Source organism: Bactrocera oleae, chromosome 4 (assembly GCF_042242935.1).
Source record: "Bactrocera oleae isolate idBacOlea1 chromosome 4, idBacOlea1, whole genome shotgun sequence".
NCBI classification, from domain to species: Eukaryota; Metazoa; Arthropoda; class Insecta; order Diptera; family Tephritidae; genus Bactrocera; species Bactrocera oleae.
In genome coordinates this window covers 1,478,609-1,497,369 of record NC_091538.1, presented here as the reverse complement: position 1 = coordinate 1,497,369, position 18,761 = coordinate 1,478,609, and the positions used below count along the sequence as shown (strand labels likewise).

Sequence of the window (18,761 nt, the reverse complement as noted above, 5' to 3'; positions counted from 1 at the left end):
AAAAACTTGTTTAAACTGCTAGAGACGAACGCCGATCGCCAACTGAATGTAGCTCTACATGCGTTGCTGCATTTTAATATTCAAAAAATTACAGTTTTCAGCTAACTGATAAGGCAACAGTATTTGCTTCTTGTAACAGCCTAAAAGTAGGCAAGGCTTACTTCGAAAAGACTACAGTGAGCGCGGTGAGCATAAGCACAAGATCGGCGAGCGTAGGTGGATTCATCAGGGCGTATATATGATAATATTAGTCGAATTAAGTCTACAAAAAACCGCTGTTGAGAAAAGTTTAGTTGAAATTCATTTTTTCAGTTGTTTTTCGATTTTTCCTTAAATAAATTCAGTACTTAGCGTAATTTCGATACTTTTTTTTTTTAATTTGCTAGCCACGCTATATTTCATAGAGGTTTTATTTTTATATGTACATATATGTATGTTTGTATATATAGTGTGTGTGCTTGGCATTGGCACTCCATTAAAAGCGACTGATTGCTAATAAATTTGCCAGTACGTGCGCGAGTGCACTTTACATACAAAAACACTAAAAAAAGTAATCGACAACTACTTCATTTATAGTTTACGACGAACTCGTTATCTCGGCACAAACAAGCAGATTAAAGAAATGGAGAAAAAATTAAAGCAAATTGAGCCAATTAAGTGTAAATAATCACAAATTCAGAAAGAATTCACTTTGAGTTTGAGACTTTTCTTGCTTACAAATTAAGTTGCTTATGCTTGTTAATTATTAAATTGCGTTAAACCATTATTAAGAAGAAAGCTGTGCTTGTGCTCATCACAATTCTCCTGTTCACGCTAACAGCGTGGAGGGACGCCATAACCGTTTGTGGGCAACCTTTTTCAGTTTGGGCTCAAACCGGACGGTAACTAGCAGAAGTAACAAAAAAGTTTACATGAGAAATAATTGTTTTGAAAATACATGCATTTATTAATCAACACGTAATGTGTTAAGGTCCAAAGATTAGGTCAGTAAAGTTTCGCATGACACATACTCAGCTGCGCACCGAAAAGTTGAAAAGTTAAGCCAACACGACTTGTAAGGCGCATTCAACATACTTGTATAATTACTAAGTATACTTTTTTTTTATTATGAAGTATTTTTATACAAGTTCTCTTTTCACTGCTTCTGTCAGCTGGTGGTTCAGAGCAACCACGCGGCGACTAATTGCTTTTTAATAGCCGCATAACATTTCTGGTAGCTTAAGCGGTTTACATCCCGAAAGTTGCCAAGCACAGTTATTTGCTCAATTACAGTATAAGGCATTTATTACTCTTAATCATTTTTACCGCGATAAGGCAAGCAAAATAAACTCAAAATAAACATAGTATGTGCGTTATCTCCAATTCGGAAGATACAGAGTATATAATTTCATCATTATATTCCTTTACGAATATCAAAACAAACGCTGAATCCGGATGGTTACGATTTTGTTTAGTAATTTGCGCAATTTAGCTGAAATGAGTCAATATTACGATGACTACCAAAAAAGCTACAAAATAATATACATAAACCTTGATGAGATTGAAATGGATTATTTCTGCTAACGAGTTGTGGACAACTGGTGGATTTGTAAGCTTCAGTTACGAACACGTGTATTTTTTATTGAATCCAAAAATAGTAATCATAAATCTTAAAAAGCAGCCATACACGATGTATACAAATATCAGAAAAAAAATTACTTAAACTTTCCTAAAGCCAGCCAAAACCAAGTTTGGCCACAAATCCCCTGTTACAATAACAACTTAAACGATTTGTAGCAAAATAAGACAAAACATAAAAATAAAAATCATTTTATGGCAGCAAAAGTATATATAATATAACATAATAGTTCTGAATTATTATTTGCATGCACTGCATTAAATATGGAAATACCGTAACTTCTTTTCAATGCTACCTACAAAACAAAAACCTACAACCACTGAATACTGTTGCACGAAAAAGCTCTTTATCCTTAAGCAAACTTTCTTAAAAATGCGGAAAATTCCATTTCAGCCAACAATGTTACAAAGCTTATTGTTACCGCTGTCTATGAAATTTACCGGGTTTACAAATAAATTGCACAATCATACATTTGCACAGACACTTCAATGAGTATGTAAACACAAATGCTTCTGTAGGAATTTCAGCAACACAGCACTTAAAACAATTTATTTTCCTTTTTTACTTGCAGAACATCCAAAGAAAATTTAAAAGTATTGCCGGAAATATGACTTCTAGTGCTTCCGTTCGTTGGTGTTCTTTCAATATCATGTCATGTTGAGTGATCCGGCGGAAATTCGAGTAATTTCATTTGCTACTGCCCATAAGTCATGACGCACACATACAAGCATACATGACACTTCACACATTTCACCAGCCCCAGCTGCATTAAGCTCCAAAGCCACACACATGTAAACACACACTTTCAAAATTTCAACGAAATGTAGCAGCTTTCATCCTTCGACGAAACTCCTTCATTTCCTGCATTTTGTGCACGAATTCTGTACACATTTACACACACATAAACTAACAGCACTTGAAATTCATTATAATTTACAACTACTTCAATTTACTGTTATTATTATTATTTACTCGTTCACCACAGAACATTCTCGCGAGCTCTTCGCTGCTATACAAGCAGCACCTGTACTCCTTTCTGCGTTCTTGTCATCCGCCGCGGCGGCACGCTGGCTAAAGCATCGCCAAATCTATGCGCCGGCATTCGAGCAGAATGCAATTGACGTTTATGTGCAGGTGGTGCAGCGAGCTGGCAAGCGTTTTGTGGAGAAGCTCGCCTAGCGCACCACTTCAGCCGCAGATGGCTTGCCGTAAGTTTTGGACGTGCAACCACTGTTGGGCAAATATCCAAGCTGCGTGTGGTAAGTTTGGCTTGCTCACTCTGCAGGTGTGTTTTAGGATGCAGACAATTGTGATTGGCGTAAATTATTGCGCGTGAATTTTGTGCAGTGTGTTGGCTAATATGAGTTTTATAGATTTTATTTTATCAATTTTGTAAACTATGTAAGCGACTACTATACATTGGCTTATAGGTATGCTCGTATGTGAACTATCTATATTTAGCCTGCGTCTAGTCTAGCTTTATCTTGCATAAACTGTCTAAAAGCTCTATCTGCTTTTATGTTTCAACCCTCCACAAAATGCTACAGGCATACCCGAGCTTTCGAGTTTCGAGCTGCACGACGGCATTATTTTGTTGTTTGTAATTATTGAGTAAGTGTAGCGATAGCTCACTCACACTCTCGCCATTTCATAATTGCCATTCTTCATGTACCGTTTCACCCAATGCTGACTTGCATTTTCATTCAATATGACATTCATTATGACTGACACGAAAGCAACGAAATTGTTTTCATCCAATTATTTTGGTATTAATTATACATATGCACACTTGTGTGACCAGCCCACAATACTCTACTGGTATAAACTCGTACAAAAATATGATATTTTGCCATAGCCTCTGCGCCGTGATAAAGGAGCGTACATTCAGCATTGTAAAGCGTTTCCACACGCTTTTCCAATTAACGCCACATTATTGGAAACAACGCACCGCGCTGAGCACTCTTGAGCGCGTAATTAACAAAGTAAACTGAAATATTTATGTACGACTGTTGGCGAAATTTGTATTTATGAGTTTATTGAGAATTTATTGCGCTGTGAAGTTGTAAATTCAATGCATGCGATTTGTCTTTAAACAATGACCGTCAAATGAGAATATTTCGCCATTCACATTTCCCAAGCAGTGCCGTTTACGCTCACACAAATACACATGCGCGGGATTAAGCGCAATGCTCAACAAAATGAACAAAGGTGTAATGGCACTGCGCTCATGAACTCAATAAAATCGCTCATAATTCCATGCACGCACTCATATTACTGAAGATTTACCGCAAATAGCGTTTTTGAAAGATTCTTTTTCTCGGTCTCTTATAGCGCACGCAAATACCTTCCATCACAGTTTGTTTTGGATTATTCTTAAAAGCTTTTGCTTGGGTGCCAACTGTTGGTGATTACCGCACACTTGCATACAAATTTACATTTGCATGCGCATATTTAAAAATGAATAAGTAAAACGCTGTTGTTAAGCGTTTGGCGCACGTCTTCTGCAAAATGTCCAACCAAAGTATTGAAATGTATTGCATCTTTAGTGGCGCCAGCAGTTGACACATGCGCATATGTGCGTATGTATGCATGCACACATATACATGCATGCGCCCTTTCAACCTGAAAATGCAATATGCGAAAAATGTTAATTGAGTGCACTTTGCCGACCGTCAGCGCCATTTCAGCCGGAGCGTAGCCTGCACGTGTTATATTTTCGATGTTTTTTATTTTTTTTTTTTTGTAAATATGTAGTTTTATTGCTCGCATTTTAATTAAAAGATTGTCGAGCAACGTTGAGTAAGTCTGCAGGCGTCGCTGGCTCAGCAAGCGCACCAGCCGCTAGGGGTTCAGTAGCAGCAGCCGGCAACCAGTGCAATGGTGCGTCCGTTCCTTGATGTGCTTGATGTACAAAGTTGGATTGGCGTGCGTTGACCAATAACGAAATATTCGAAGAGCTCTCCACATTTATATAATATTTACGGTAAGCATGGTAACAGTAATAAGTATGTATGTGCATGTTGCTGAAATGTTGTAAGCAATTTGAGATAAATTGTTGTTGTCTGCGTGTAATTTATTGCATTATTTATACTGGAAAATTTACTTAAAGTTAAATTAAAATCGTTTATTTTCGCAGTTAAGGAAATTGAAGAAAATTTTTTTTTAAATCACTACTGCCACATAAGCAGTATGTATGCATATGAAAATAAGAAAATTCTAGTATTTTCAAAATCAAAATATTGCAAACCAAATAATTAAATATCAGATACAAATTTTTGCTAATAATTATTATTACAGTGCAGTGAAAGAAAGAAATTTGTTATACTCTTTATTTGATTTTTGTAAACAAATTGCCACAAATATTTAGCCTTAATTATTTTGTATTGAAAACAGCTACGTATATTGAAGGGCAATTTTTTAGCACAAAAAGAAAATTTTATACCGGCAACGCACAAGTATTATTCACACAACGCAACTCACTCTCAAGGTCGAACGATTTTTCTCTCACAGGAACACAATTGCACCGCATCTGCGCTATCTTTGACAATGTACATGCTTTCTCAACACGCAGCCATTCAAGAGCAGGTCTACACCGAGCAGCAACGCATTTTCGGCACTGAATCAGCCGCGCAGTCGGTCAATGTGCTTAGTATTGTATGTGCACATTTGAGGCAGATGCGCTATTTGGAGTTTGTAATACGCGAGGCATTGCGCCTGTATCCGTCGATGTCATTAATTGCACGCACCAAACGCAAGGCAATCGATATCAGTAAGTGAAGCGCCGTAAACTGGCGAAAGTGTTGCCCCGGTTTCGCCTACTCGGCAGCAGCCGCGCGTACATTGTTTATTGGCTTAACTTTGGCATATTTTTATTATGCTCTGCTTTGAAAGATGGTAGCAAAATCGCCAAGCGCACAACCGTTAGTATGTGCCTGATAGCTATGGGCTATAATGAAAAGTACTTTGACGAGCCGACCGTATTTCGCCCCGAACGCTGGGCGCATTTCAATAAGGACGAGAGGCGGCAGGTCTGCAGGCCTTCAATAGCGTGCCTTTTAGTGCCGAACCAAGGAGATGCATTGGTAAGTCATTGAATGTCTGTCGCTTTTGCTTGTTGAATGGAGTGTAAATAGCGCAGTACGTAAAGCGAATATAAATGAGAGAGTGTCTGTGAAAGTTTTTGTATTTTAGGGCTTTTTCTTATACGCTGAACTCATAATTTCTGTCATTTCCTTTATTGTATGGCAAATGCTTTCTGCCATTCCTCTCTTACAGCCGAAAAGTATGCCATGTACGAACTGAAGTCGCAGCTTTCAATGATTGTGCGTAACCTGGAACTTTTACCGGCCAAAGATGGCATCAACGTTCACTCACGCTTAGAGTGTGTGCCACAAAGTGAATACGATCCCATACTAAATATTCGATTGACGCTCAAGTTCGAGAATGGCATACAGTCGCGGCTGAAAAGAAGGTCGAACGCCTATAAGTAAACAAATTTCAAAGCAAATCAGAACACAACTGGAATGAGATATCAATTTCTTCAAAAAATTTATAGTATTTTTCTCAGGAAACATAACCTTATAGTATTGTAGAGATTTTCAATTATTTAAGCATTTATTTCTATAACAAAACCGTAAAGCCATTAAAAGTTAAAAAAAAAAACTGTGCTCAATATACTCTGTGCTTCAGACGTATATTTAATCCGTTTACAGATTTTAAAGTAAGAAAGAAGCCCAGTCGTGCATCATAAGGATTGTTTATCTTATCATTGCGATCCGCGGGATCATGTATGCCTGTGGATAGTCCATCCACGGCTGGCAATATATTGAAATGTCGGATGATCTTCGAAAGTGTTACTTTCAATTCCATCATGGCGAATTTTTGACCTAATAAAATAAAATTAGTTAATATGCTCAATTTTGTATAGTGTATGACTGCAGACCTATGCAATTCCTCGGACCCGCGCTGAATGGTATATAGTCGTAGGGATTACTACTGTTGCGATTTTCAAAACGTTCCGGTTTAAACTCAAACGGTGCCGGAAAGTGTTGAGGATTAGTCCCCATTGCTATAATACAAAAGCCGAGCGAGGTACCTGGGGGAATTTGAAAACCACCTAAAAAGAGTTGGTAAAGATCGTGAATAAATATTATTGCATATTCGTAATGGCGTATGCAATATGACTCAATAATAATCAAAATCAATAAAAACCACCGAAAACCCACCGATTTCAGTTTGCTCCAACAAAGTACGGACAATGAATGGCACACTGGGAAACAGTCGCAGCGTCTCTTTGATAACCAGCTCCATGTACTTCATATCACTCAATTCTTGAAAGGTTGGACTACGTTTAACATCATTGCCAAAAATGGCGTACTGTTCTTGAAAGGCGCGACTCTGTATTTCTGGATGTCGTGACAGACAGTAAATGGCGAAGCCTATGGCGCTAGCAGTGGTGTCGTGACCCTGCAAAAGAAAAATTATTTTATAACTTGTTTTCTGATTAAAACCCGAATATTTAGCAAAAAGCACCTCAAACATAAATGTGGAGACTTCCTCAAAGATTTCTTGGAATGTCAGAGGCTTGCCATCTACTTCCGCTGTTAGTAAGTTATCAAGGAAGGCCATTTTCGGACGTTTACCATCTACATCCAACTTCAGCTTATTTTGATCGAGCGTCTTCAGCATGTCGCGCCTTTTGTCAATGATCTGATATGAGGCATAAACAGTTTTAAAATCAAATATACACAATGATCAACATATTATCTTGTTGAGTTTGTGATAGTACACGCCTGGGAAAACTCTTTGCGCAAAACCGTCAAGGCTTTCTCCTGTTTCTGATACGCTCTGGTCCATACGAAAAAGAAATCGAAACGATTCAATGCGCTAAAGATCCGTTGGCGCATCACATCGCAGATGCTGCAAAACGAGCGTTATTTTAACAATATTAAAGTACTTAAGGAACTACTTACTCAGCAATCGCAGGCACTATTGGAGACGTGGGACCCTGTATGGCATTTACTGGTGTGCCCATGGCGGCTTCTAAAACATTTAGACAAAATTATTATTGTTTTATAAAGTTAATGGAAGTAGGTTTCACCCACCGCATATAACATCAATCGTCGAGCGTGTGACGACTTCTTGAAAATCGAACATTTCCATCTTCGTTGCAAAAACAGCGAGCAGTTCCACGAAGCGATCGCTTGTTTCGTTCATAATTTTAAGAAAGTCTTGCAGTATGGCAAAATGGAATGAAGGCGTGATCATTTTTCGATGGTTAACCCAGTGTTTGCCATTCGCGGTGAGCAAACCTTGACCCAACCAGGGATAAAAGAACTTATAGGGGTCATATTTGTGTATAAGCACTGTACTAGATAGCACTTGCTGGAATAAATTAGCAAAAATTTTAATAGGATGTTTTATCGTTCCGGAACTATATTCGAAAGCATCTGTGCTTCGTCTGAACTTAAAGTAAAGTTGGTCACTTTTCCTATGTATTAGGTTGTGAATTACTTTGTGCCTGTACTTACTTCCGTAGTTTTGGGATTTGTAATCATCACGTAAGGTTGAGCGCCGCCGTACACGCGCACCAAGGAGTAGTTGTAGTCATGTGCCCAGCGTCGTATCTGTGTCATATGCTCTGTGGGAAGAGAACAGAAACCTAAGATGTTAGCTTCTATTAGCACCAATATGAGAATTATAAGAGATTCTGCGCCAGCAAACAATTGTGAGCAACAGATAATGAGAATCGCACAGTAATACAGCAAAGGCCAAGACCCTAACGGCATTTTCATTCAAAAGTGAAACCAACTTGATGTATAAGAGAAGCTACGCCTCATTCAGTAGTTGCGATAATGAGAAGTAAGAGAGTACTCACATGAACTAATAAACCGTTATCAGAATAAGCGATGAAGACTTGACCTACTAATCGATGCCTTCGATTCAACCTGACAATCTTTGTACACTTTTTTTGTTTCGCGCTTTACATTAACTGATTAATATACTTACGTTTGTATGTTTATAAATATTAACATATAATAATTCGTACTTTTTTTAAAAATATAAACTAAACAAAACTCTTTTGTAGTTTGACTTAAAAAAGATATATATTTTTTTACAAAAAAAAAAAAATGTTCTTTTTGCACAAACACAAGAATAATACAAATACTTCGAGCATACGAGCTAACCATTTTGTGCTTTGCACCGCTCACTTAATATTTGCGACGAGGAGTGGGCTTCTTGGGTGCCTTATAGGAAGTGGAAGGAGCTGAAATGCGGCGCTCTGGTTCCTCTTTGGGTGGATGAGTGCGTATGTATTCGAGCGCTCTGAGAATGGCCTCCGGAATTGGTGGCGGAGTTGGCAGAAGATCACTCTTAGGCTGATAGCCGTTCTCATCGGCAATGTAGGAGATTTGCACATGTTCACCTTCAGGTGAAACCCATTGGAAATCGCCATGTACATTGCCGTTCACATCACCCGACTGCGAAGATTGAATGCCATTGCTGGTCTCCAATGCATACTCGAAACCATCCGGACGTACATCGGAGCGCATGGCCTTTATTTCTGCGTGAGCTTCATCGCCACTTGCATGGGAGCTGCTGCTGCTGCTACCGCCGAATCGACCACCGCTGCTTAGGCTATGGACGGGACGACGCGGAATGGCAGCTACGCTGAGCCCGATGACAGCCAAGAAGATGAGCTAAAATAACACGAAAGTGGTAGTTAATCTTGCATTCATAAGCAGATTGAAGCACTTACAGATTTGAACATTTTTGTAATGAGTTCCAGGTAATCGCTTGTTGGAATCAGACAAATGAATGCTCTACGTTCATACACGCATTGGTATTTATACCGTGAAATAGTTTCGTTTGTTGCCGAAATTCGACAATATATGCGTAGCACCTCTCTGTTTGGAGACAGCCAACATATTTATTGGCGTTCCAACGGTAATGAAATAATATTTCAAAAACAAACAAACTACTTTACGGCGCATCCGTGCTCTGCTCGCTGCGCTTCTGCGCAACAATACATGGCCAGGTAACCACATATGTAGTTCAGTAGGTAAGCTGTGTGACAAGTTTTACTCTATTTTGTCAATAAATCTGACGCAAAGGCGGTCAACCGCGCCCACAACACAAAACAGCGTTTAAAATTTATTGCCTGCTTTTGATACGGTTATATGGGTGCAACAAGTAATAGAAGATCAGGCAAACGATGTTGCAAAAAAGTTAAAAGATGCCCAAAGCCATATGTATATAAGAATTATTAATAATTGAAAATGAAAGATGTGAAATATGAATAAGGAACAAATAATTACCGTTGCTTTTGTATTGTTTAAGTCACTTACACACACATATACATTTAAAAGTTAACCAGTTTTGAAATTTTGTTCGAAAATACTTTGAAGAAATTTGACATTTATGTTTTATTTGCCAGCAGAAATGCTTGACTGAAATTAAAATGCAAATTGCTGTCACTCACAAATACAACATTAATCCGTTGATTTCGTAGATTAAGTCAACTCACATCTGCTAATTTCCATAAGCCATGAACAAAGTAGTTGATCAAGCCGTCTACGATAAAGAATCAAAAATGTTGAAATAATATCAGACACGCTTAAATGATATACTTATATCTGTCACTAAGTCATACGCGTTTGTCAGCTTTCTACCAAATTTTAGTTTTTCAAACTGTCGATGATCTCAGGGTCGTACAAAGCAATACATTTCAGAAACTACTTCTGAATTCCTCGCATATACGGCAAGTTAGTCTTTCTAGATAATTTTAGAGTCGAAACTCTTTTTCATAAATCGTTTGTGGAATGTTTTTCACGTACAACTTAAAAGCCAACTAATTGAGTCGGAGTACGAGTGACTTACATAATGTTGGTCCATTTTAGTTAAAAGTAGTGTAGAGTGATTCGAGTACCATATATAAAACATAAATGCTAAATGAAAGTGAAATCACATATCTCTGAGTTCACTCCTCCAATTTCAACCAAATTTGGTACAAAAGATTATTTTGATATTCCCATGTAACAGTAAATCGAACAGTAACCACGCCTACTTCCCATATAACACAATTTCAAATTTCATCTGACTTTCTACTTTCCAGTATACAAATCAAGCACTAATTAATGTATCGGGATACAAAGTTGCACGAATATTTCCTTTAAGGTATGCCATCTCAGGTCAAAAAATTAGAGCCTATGGCTTACTCTTTGCCGAATATATCGGTCAAACTGTGAGTTATATAACTAAAATTCTAGTTTATTTTTACTATCGGATGTATATATTTAGATGTCACCAAGTCATAAAGGAACCATAAATTTCGATGTGATTTTCACAAAATTAAATGACAAACTGGTAGTTGGCTAATTTAGAACAACGGGAAAGTGGTCAGAACCAAACACAGAGTGCAGAAAATATTAAAATGAATATTACTATTGTGCAATGATCGACAAATTTGCTTTTTGGAGTATAAACAACGAATATACGTTATAAATGAAGCAAAATTAAAAAATTTTTGCAAATCAAGCTAATTTAACCAGTTGTGCGTACATTTTGGCGACAAAACAATACATAACTGAGATGTTCTTACAATTAGAACAAGTTTTGCTGGATTTTATCAGCCGGCGCATTAGCATTAGTCTAAACACAGTTAAAGCAACGGGATTAAAGCGCAATTGCAATCATCCACACACTCACACATCCACATAGGTATATGCAAGTGAGTGAATTCGGTTATAGCAGATTCCCGATTTTATGTAAATGAAGCTGGCTTAAAATTGAACCGAATCTGGTCTTATAAAAGCGCCACCGAATTTGGCAAACAGCATCAGAAACAATCGAGTGTTCTAGTCTAATCCCCACACCTTTACAAAATGTTCAAATACGTAAGTAACCACATAACTTAGCGGTGGCAAAGCAAGCAGGATGTACTTATTTGTGAGAATCAATTAATTCGAGTTTTTTTTATCACCTTTAGGTACTACTCTTCGCTTTCGTCGCCTACGCCTCGGCCGCTGCTGTCAGCACCAGCTCCGATGATGCTCATGCCGAAGTCAGTCTGCTGACATACGATGTCCGCGCCGATGGCTTCGACTCCGCACTGGAGACCAGCAACAGCATCCACGTCGTGCAACACGGTGATGCAAAGGGCAACATCAACGGCGAATACGGCTGGATATCACCCGAAGGCGAACACATCAGTGTCAACTACATTGCTGACGAGAGCGGTTACCACCCACAGAGCGAGCTTTTGCCCACAGCTCCCCCAGTACCAGAAGCCATTGTCAAGGCACTCGAATACATCGCTGCTCACCCCCCAAAGGATGTCTCAAAGAACTAGATCAATTCCATTATAAATTTTGATATTGTTACGCACTGATTATGAAAGAATGTGGCCGATTTCTCCGCAAACAAGAATTGGACGATGCTAAGACTTGGACGGCGATATGAGAATCTAATATTTTCTATTATAGTTCCATGTCTTCGTCGTCTATTTCCGTTTTACGTTTAATGTTTTGTAAACACATATGTACTAAATGCAAATAAAACACTCCACTTTATTGGTAAACTCATTCTTTTGATTACTATTTTCTCGTATGGTAAAAGACTATCAAATTATATATCATCTATGAAATTAAATTGATCTCAAGCAGCAGCTGGTCAAAGTCAAAGCGGAATCTTTATCTCGTAGCATCCGCTTGTATGGCATGAAATGCATAAATTTAGGGCATTGTTAGTCCAACGAATATGCTGATTTTCATATCGCTATCAAAATTAAACATGAGCTACACGATTGAAAGAGACACGCAGCTTTAAAAACCAAGCGAACTGTCAAACTGTACTAATTATTGTAAACAAATGATAACCCCCATGACTAGACATACGATGTCTACACTCATATGTGCTAGTCATCTTCTGCGAACTTATGCTGTAGACTTTAACTCGTTGACCCACATACTCATTAATAGCGATGTGTGCTCTGTTTTGTCTGATACCTGCTTGAGTATGAAATAGCTTGGAGAAGTTCTTCTTCTCGATTAGCATTAAGCTAATGGTGACGCATTTAGGGTCATACAACCGAAACACCGCACAATGGTCATATAACCAAAACACCGTTGATTCGTATCACACCAAAACTGACACCGAAACTCAATTCGCTACCGAAAGGCATATCATGGAGGCTAAATTATACGACAGTGGTTCTAAGAACTCTTTGTCTACTAGGAAAGAAATTTTTGGGGTGGTTTCAAAAACTCTTTGTACACTATAAAAGAAATTTTTGGTGGGCGTAGGCGGAAATAAACATGATATTGATTAATATAGATCATGGCGGCTTGAGATTTTCCACGCTACCTACTCTCAAACTAATCGGCCTTAGCAAGAAATGGTATCTCAACTTTTGGAGATTTATGTACGTGGTGAGTTCCCACCCAGCAATTATTACCACACAACGAGGGATTACTTGACTACATCATCTCGCATAAAGGTAGGCCAAATTAGAAGAATATAGACAAAAAGTGGTCATAGAATATAGCTCTATAACTATAACTGCATACATATCGAGTAGTGCTGAAGAATATTCTTAGTAATAGTCTAAGGTCCTTCTGAGGATAAGATTTTCTGAAGTAATTTTAGGCTAAATCGAGTACGCCATGCAATGTTTTCATATCATGTGTAGTACTGTATCTAAATACCTACATTGCCTTCCATATTTTTCCTGTATGCAGAACTCTTTACAACAATTTTTAGAATATCATCATGTCTCAGCAATGTAAATGTTGACGTTGCTTTGTGTATAAGAAACTCTGCTTACTTTTAAACTTTTCACAATAAATGTTTGTTACAAGTGCACTTGCCTTAATATTCCCGCTAACCGTGGTACATCAGTCTGCCAAAAAGGTATCATTAAACCAAACTACAGATATGAGCGGAATACTGTGAAGGACTATAATATTTATGTATCCATCAACATGTCTAAAATTTTATATGTTTAAAATAAACCTGAAACATTTTTAAATAAAAATCAAGCAAACTACTAGTATTTTAGAACGGATCATTAGATCTTCAGAATCGTTAGAAAGCTTTGACATAAGCTTCCGAGGCAAACAACTTCGAAACGGTGTTTATAACATTTCAATTAGTCCAATGCATAAACCGCTTTTTGCTGAAATCACACATGCATGGGTTAATAGAAATTAAGTGAAGGACATTCCGCACAATGAACTATATCTTTCTGTTTCTCTCATGCCCTTCATCTTGTGTTAAATAACATAACCTGTATAAAAATAATGCCTGGCTTTATTGCTTAAGCGCAATTAAATTGTTATGCATCTCGTCTTGAATAGGCGATTGTAAAAAGTCTGTTGGTTTTCTCGAATGGAGGTAGCTTATACAATCTATGCCTCAGTTCATTCAACAATTATAACAAGTTTGTCTGGATTTTGGAGGCCGTTGAATTTGCATTCGACAAAGATTTAGAAAGAATTTTGGTCAAATCAACAGGAATTAGAAACAATTTCAGTCATTTATAAACACACACACACAAAATAAAGCGCTCAAATGCACAACCAGTGAACTTGTTCACATATTCCCGGTTTTTTTTAATCATCAAGATGGCTTCAAATCTAGCAGCAAATTGGATTATAAAAGCGCTACCAAGTTATGCATTCAGTGTCAGAAGCAATCAAGCCTTCCATTATCATAGATATCACTGCCAACAAATCGACAGCAATGTTCAAATACGTGAGTTCATCATGCTTCAGGGATACTGCTTGAAATATAATATTCACAGTGTTTTTCCAGTAAAGAAAAATTACTAAACAGCTTTCATTTAAATTTTAGGTGCTACTCTTCGCTTTCGTCGCCTACGCCTCGGCCGCTGCTGTCAGCACCAGTTCCGATGATGCTCATGCCGAAGTCAGTCTGCTGACATACGATGTCCGCGCCGATGGCTTCGACTCCGCACTGGAGACCAGCAACAGCATCCACGTCGTGCAACACGGTGATGCAAATGGCAACATCAACGGCGAATACGGCTGGATATCACCCGAAGGCGAACACATCAGTGTCAACTACATTGCTGACGAGAGCGGTTACCACCCACAGAGCGAGCTCTTGCCCACAGCTCCCCCAGTACCAGAAGCCATTGTCAAGGCACTCGCATACATCGCTGCTCATCCCTCAAAGGAAACCCAGAAATAAGCGAAACACTTCGTATTAAAATGGACGATTGTGATACGCAACGATTTTGGAATGATGCTATTGATTTTGAACTGGAACTTGAACTTATGGTTCTCATGATATGCTTGGCAATATGAATATGAGGGAATCGACAAGCTTTTTCACTTACATATTGCTGACTTTTTCAGTTTTATATTTTTAAATTTTTATTTTGTAAATATGTGTGTGTTAAATGCAAATAAAATAATCCAGCAAACTGGTAAACCAAGCTTTTACTTCTTACAACACAGCTTTAATTTGTACGGATAACAGATTATCGGGCTTTTTGTTGAAGTAAGTTGGGTAATATTGAAGCTATTATTGCCAACAAGCAAAAACAATGCCATTGTTGAAATTATGAATATAAAACTCTATAATTTTCTAAAACTAGCAACAAATATATTCACTTGCAAGTGTGTAAAAGTTATGCTTATTGAGGTCTAGTACAGCAATTGCTGGCGATTCTGGTTATAAATAGCACGCTGCTGATAGTTCTGTTTACTATTTCTTAATTAAGCAGCAATCAACCAATTAATTAAATTATTAGCTATAATCAAAGTGTAGAAATAATATTGTTTATAAACATAACACGCAGATCTGAAACTATCAAGGGCTGGCAGTGCGGCTAATCTATAATATTACTTGTATATTATAAGTTTGCAAATAGGTGTGCTAAGCAGGATTTCTAATTGCCAATAACAAGAATCGCTTACCAACTAATAATTTAGCGAATGTGAGTGATGGGTTTCTTATGTTTACATATATAACTATAATTTTTAGGCACATCTGGCTATGTTTCAAAATATGAACTTTCTCAACGCATAAGCAGTCGCATTATCAGGGGTTCACTGTGTTAGCGTTTAGCCGGTTTATCGCACCGTTATAATTACCATAGGCTAATCATAAGCATCGCTCTACAAACTGCCGCAGCAATATGACTATATCTGACAAGCAATTCTCTATCTAATAATAAACTAATAGCAATATTAAAAAAACATGTTTCGCGCCATTGATTCATTGCGTGTCGCGCGTCAAATAACAACAACGCGGCAATGAAGTGTGTTTTCTATGCGTTTTTTTGACAACCTGAACAAAGTACATACATATATTAAATTTGTCACGAAGTTTGCAATACCCAGTAGGAAACGTCGGAGATTCTAAAAATTATTTATATTTTATATGTATATAAATGCTCAGCGTGACGAGTTGAGTCAATTTAGCCTTGACTCTCATCTGTCGGTCTAATTATACGCGCAGTGTAAGATCTGTTAAATCCTTTAATGCTATAATAAATGCAGCTGTGAAGGCTATTATAGCGTCGGTGCGGCCGCAGTTAAGGTTTTTATTTTAGTAATTTAACAACTCAGTTTGTTCTATAAACTTTGCAATTGCATTGATAGTATAACAGTGTGTGTGTGTGTAGCTTGTAAGTACGTACATATGTATGTATGTATATAAGTAAGAAATTGTGTTTATATCAGCGTTAATCAACTACAACTACGATTTATTTTTGAATTGTATTTATTTATTTTAAAAATGTGTACAAAAAAATTGTAAATATGTAACATATGTAAATATATAGAAATATATACATACATACTTGTTTACCATATTTGTCGCTGCTTAAAACCGCAAACTTCAACGCTGTGCATGCGCGTATGTATGTGTGCGCAGGTAGCTGTATATATATTTACAAATAACTACCGTTTTTTATCACTTCGCTTAACTCACTTTCTGTGGCGAAAAACATAGTTGTTGTTTTTGCTTATAATCTATGTGGCAATGATCTTGAAACGCATCATATTAATTAACGAAAGTCACTCGCGCTGGTTAGCCGCGATAATACTACTATACATACATATGTATGTACATACCTATATGCTCGTATATGGCACAGCGTTCCCATTTGTTGTTGTTTACTTGAAACTAAATTATTGCCTCATTTATGGCTGTCAATTTAATTGAAGCTAAATGGCAGCAAATCAATAGCATCATTTTAGTAGTTTTACAGTTTTTATAAATTTTTATTTAAAATATAACTGAATATATTGTAATTTATTTTATTTTAAACAATATACAAAGCTTCTTTTTATAGTAGCTTATAAAAGTTGTTGGAAAATTATTTTAATTTGCATAAAACAATATTAATTGCCTTCGAAGCTCAATTAATAAAAATTAAGTTCAACAAATTAGTAAGCCTTGTGCACGGCCGGTAACGGAGCTGCAGCTGGGTTTTCAAGCGATATCAAATAGCTATTTTAACACTTGTCGCCGCTCGACTGGCAAACGCATGCTTTCGAGCTTATTTTTAGCGAATCTCTTTATTTGTCGAAGCCCGATTGTCACAGCCCAGCAGCTGGCAAAGGTGTTAGTGCTAATTTCACGTCTATTTGGCTTCTACACACAATCTAATTATAAATATTATTATATAACTATGTATGAATTGATGCTAGCCAATTAGCAGCCGAAAACCTGCTGCTTAGCAACAGTACTTATGCCACACACACATGTGTACTTTCGTATATGTTCGTAGGAAATTCATGGCATAACCATTTTCCTAATAACTAACGTAGTAGCAACTAAACAAATTGCTTTTAATCCGTTGCAGTGAAATTTTAATGATTTGCCGCTGCTCTCCCACAATGCGATTTTGAAATTTGGTGTTGAAATAAGCCAAACGGAATGAAAGTGGCGCAAATGCAGACGAAACTTAGGTCGATTTTTGCAAACTTTTTCGCAAGGCATAGATAGAGCTATGAGTACGGCATAGTTCACCTAGAGAATCTAAATGAATGGTTCTAACTTCTCTGGTTCACCAGCCAAATGCAAGCTTTGTGATTTTTATGTATGGGCGTGTTTTGTATAAATAATTATTATATTATTTATTATTACAAGTATTTATCAAAACCATATAAGGTAGTATCGGCATAATATCTTTTTCAGAAAATCCCCTCAAACAAGTTAAACTAAGCGAATTTAATAAATAAGCACTTTTTCGAAGTTTTTGGACCGATATTAACATATATTAGCATTTATTAACCTAAAATAATATTTTTAGTTTAGAAACCTAAAATCATCAAATTATGTCACGTAAAATTCAACTTCATTGGCTGCTATAATTTTATTTCTGACTGCAGCTGAATATCACACACTTTTTCGTTGTAAGTATTCTTTATATTAAATAGTCGTTAATGCAGCAGACCCACTTTATGTCCGTATACTGTATACGCAGACAATTTATGCAGCTGGCTGCTTAATATAGCAACAAATTTAGACGTATATTTGGCAAAACTTTTGTCAACATTCGTGCTAACAGCAGTTTGTCACAGGTTTGGTTATGTTGTTGTTTTTAATTTTAATTTTTATTTTTATTTTTTATTTGCTTTCTTATTGTATACAAGTTAATTGTTATTTTTATGACAATTTCAATTTATACATATAAGAACACAGCAGACACTTGTACCAGATTATAATTAATAAGATTTAGTATGCGCACTTTAGCACTTTAAAGCCTTATTCTTTTCGTTGCAGAAAACCTACCTTCAGCTCTTAGCCCGATTTGCGGCACATTGCCGAATATCCAAAATGTAAAAGGACCCGGGATTTTCTTGAGTAAATGCCAGCCAGTTTTGTACTGCACATAGGACCAATAAGCATAAATAGCAGCAAGGATCAGCGGAAGCAGTATCAATGTCCACATATTCAAGCCGTTTTACAACAATTGCGTGTAATTGAGTTGTTTTTGTACTGGTGCACTTTTATATTTGCAAAAAGCTCAATAAGCACAAATTCGGTATTGTCGCCGCTACTTGTTGTTGTTGTATTATCCTAAACACAGCGCTTAGCTTTAAAGCAACGTTTTTGCCGTTATAAAGCGTCTCAGAACCGACTTATATTGCGTTCAACGCAAAAC

The 18,761-nt window shown here is 37.1% G+C and overlaps 4 protein-coding genes across 4 annotated transcripts in view; 2 read left to right on the top strand and 2 right to left on the bottom strand.

Annotated features, from left to right (window-relative positions):
* Positions 1-18,761, bottom strand: part of LOC106622644 (uncharacterized) — a 26,029-nt gene extending 7,268 nt beyond the window's left edge. The window contains exons 1-9 of the mRNA XM_070107814.1: positions 18,389-18,761; positions 8,149-8,258; positions 7,723-8,002; positions 7,591-7,660; positions 7,411-7,537; positions 7,151-7,327; positions 6,844-7,084; positions 6,561-6,734; positions 6,290-6,504 (exon numbers count right to left, since the gene is read on the bottom strand). Coding sequence (XP_069963915.1) covers positions 6,290-6,504; positions 6,561-6,734; positions 6,844-7,084; positions 7,151-7,327; positions 7,411-7,537; positions 7,591-7,660; positions 7,723-8,002; positions 8,149-8,258; positions 18,389-18,548 — 1,554 coding nt within the window. The 5' untranslated portion in view covers positions 18,549-18,761. The remainder of the gene's footprint in view (positions 1-6,289; positions 6,505-6,560; positions 6,735-6,843; positions 7,085-7,150; positions 7,328-7,410; positions 7,538-7,590; positions 7,661-7,722; positions 8,003-8,148; positions 8,259-18,388) is intronic.
* On the bottom strand, positions 8,696-9,487 carry LOC106623929 (larval cuticle protein 4). Its single transcript, XM_014243565.3, has 2 exons — positions 9,378-9,487; positions 8,696-9,318 (listed from the first exon to the last, which is right to left on the bottom strand). Exons 1-2 carry the CDS (start codon positions 9,387-9,389, stop codon positions 8,830-8,832), a joined length of 501 nt encoding a protein of 166 aa, XP_014099040.2. The 5' UTR covers positions 9,390-9,487; the 3' UTR covers positions 8,696-8,829.
* LOC138855547 (larval cuticle protein 2-like) lies at positions 11,413-12,197 on the top strand. Its single transcript, XM_014241883.3, has 2 exons — positions 11,413-11,514; positions 11,607-12,197. The coding sequence occupies exons 1-2, from the start codon at positions 11,503-11,505 to the stop codon at positions 11,967-11,969; spliced, it is 375 nt and encodes a 124-aa protein (XP_014097358.1). The 5' UTR covers positions 11,413-11,502; the 3' UTR covers positions 11,970-12,197.
* On the top strand, positions 14,265-15,073 carry LOC106622645 (Larval cuticle protein 2). Its single transcript, XM_014243566.3, has 2 exons — positions 14,265-14,371; positions 14,471-15,073. The coding sequence occupies exons 1-2, from the start codon at positions 14,291-14,293 to the stop codon at positions 14,828-14,830; spliced, it is 441 nt and encodes a 146-aa protein (XP_014099041.2). The 5' UTR covers positions 14,265-14,290; the 3' UTR covers positions 14,831-15,073.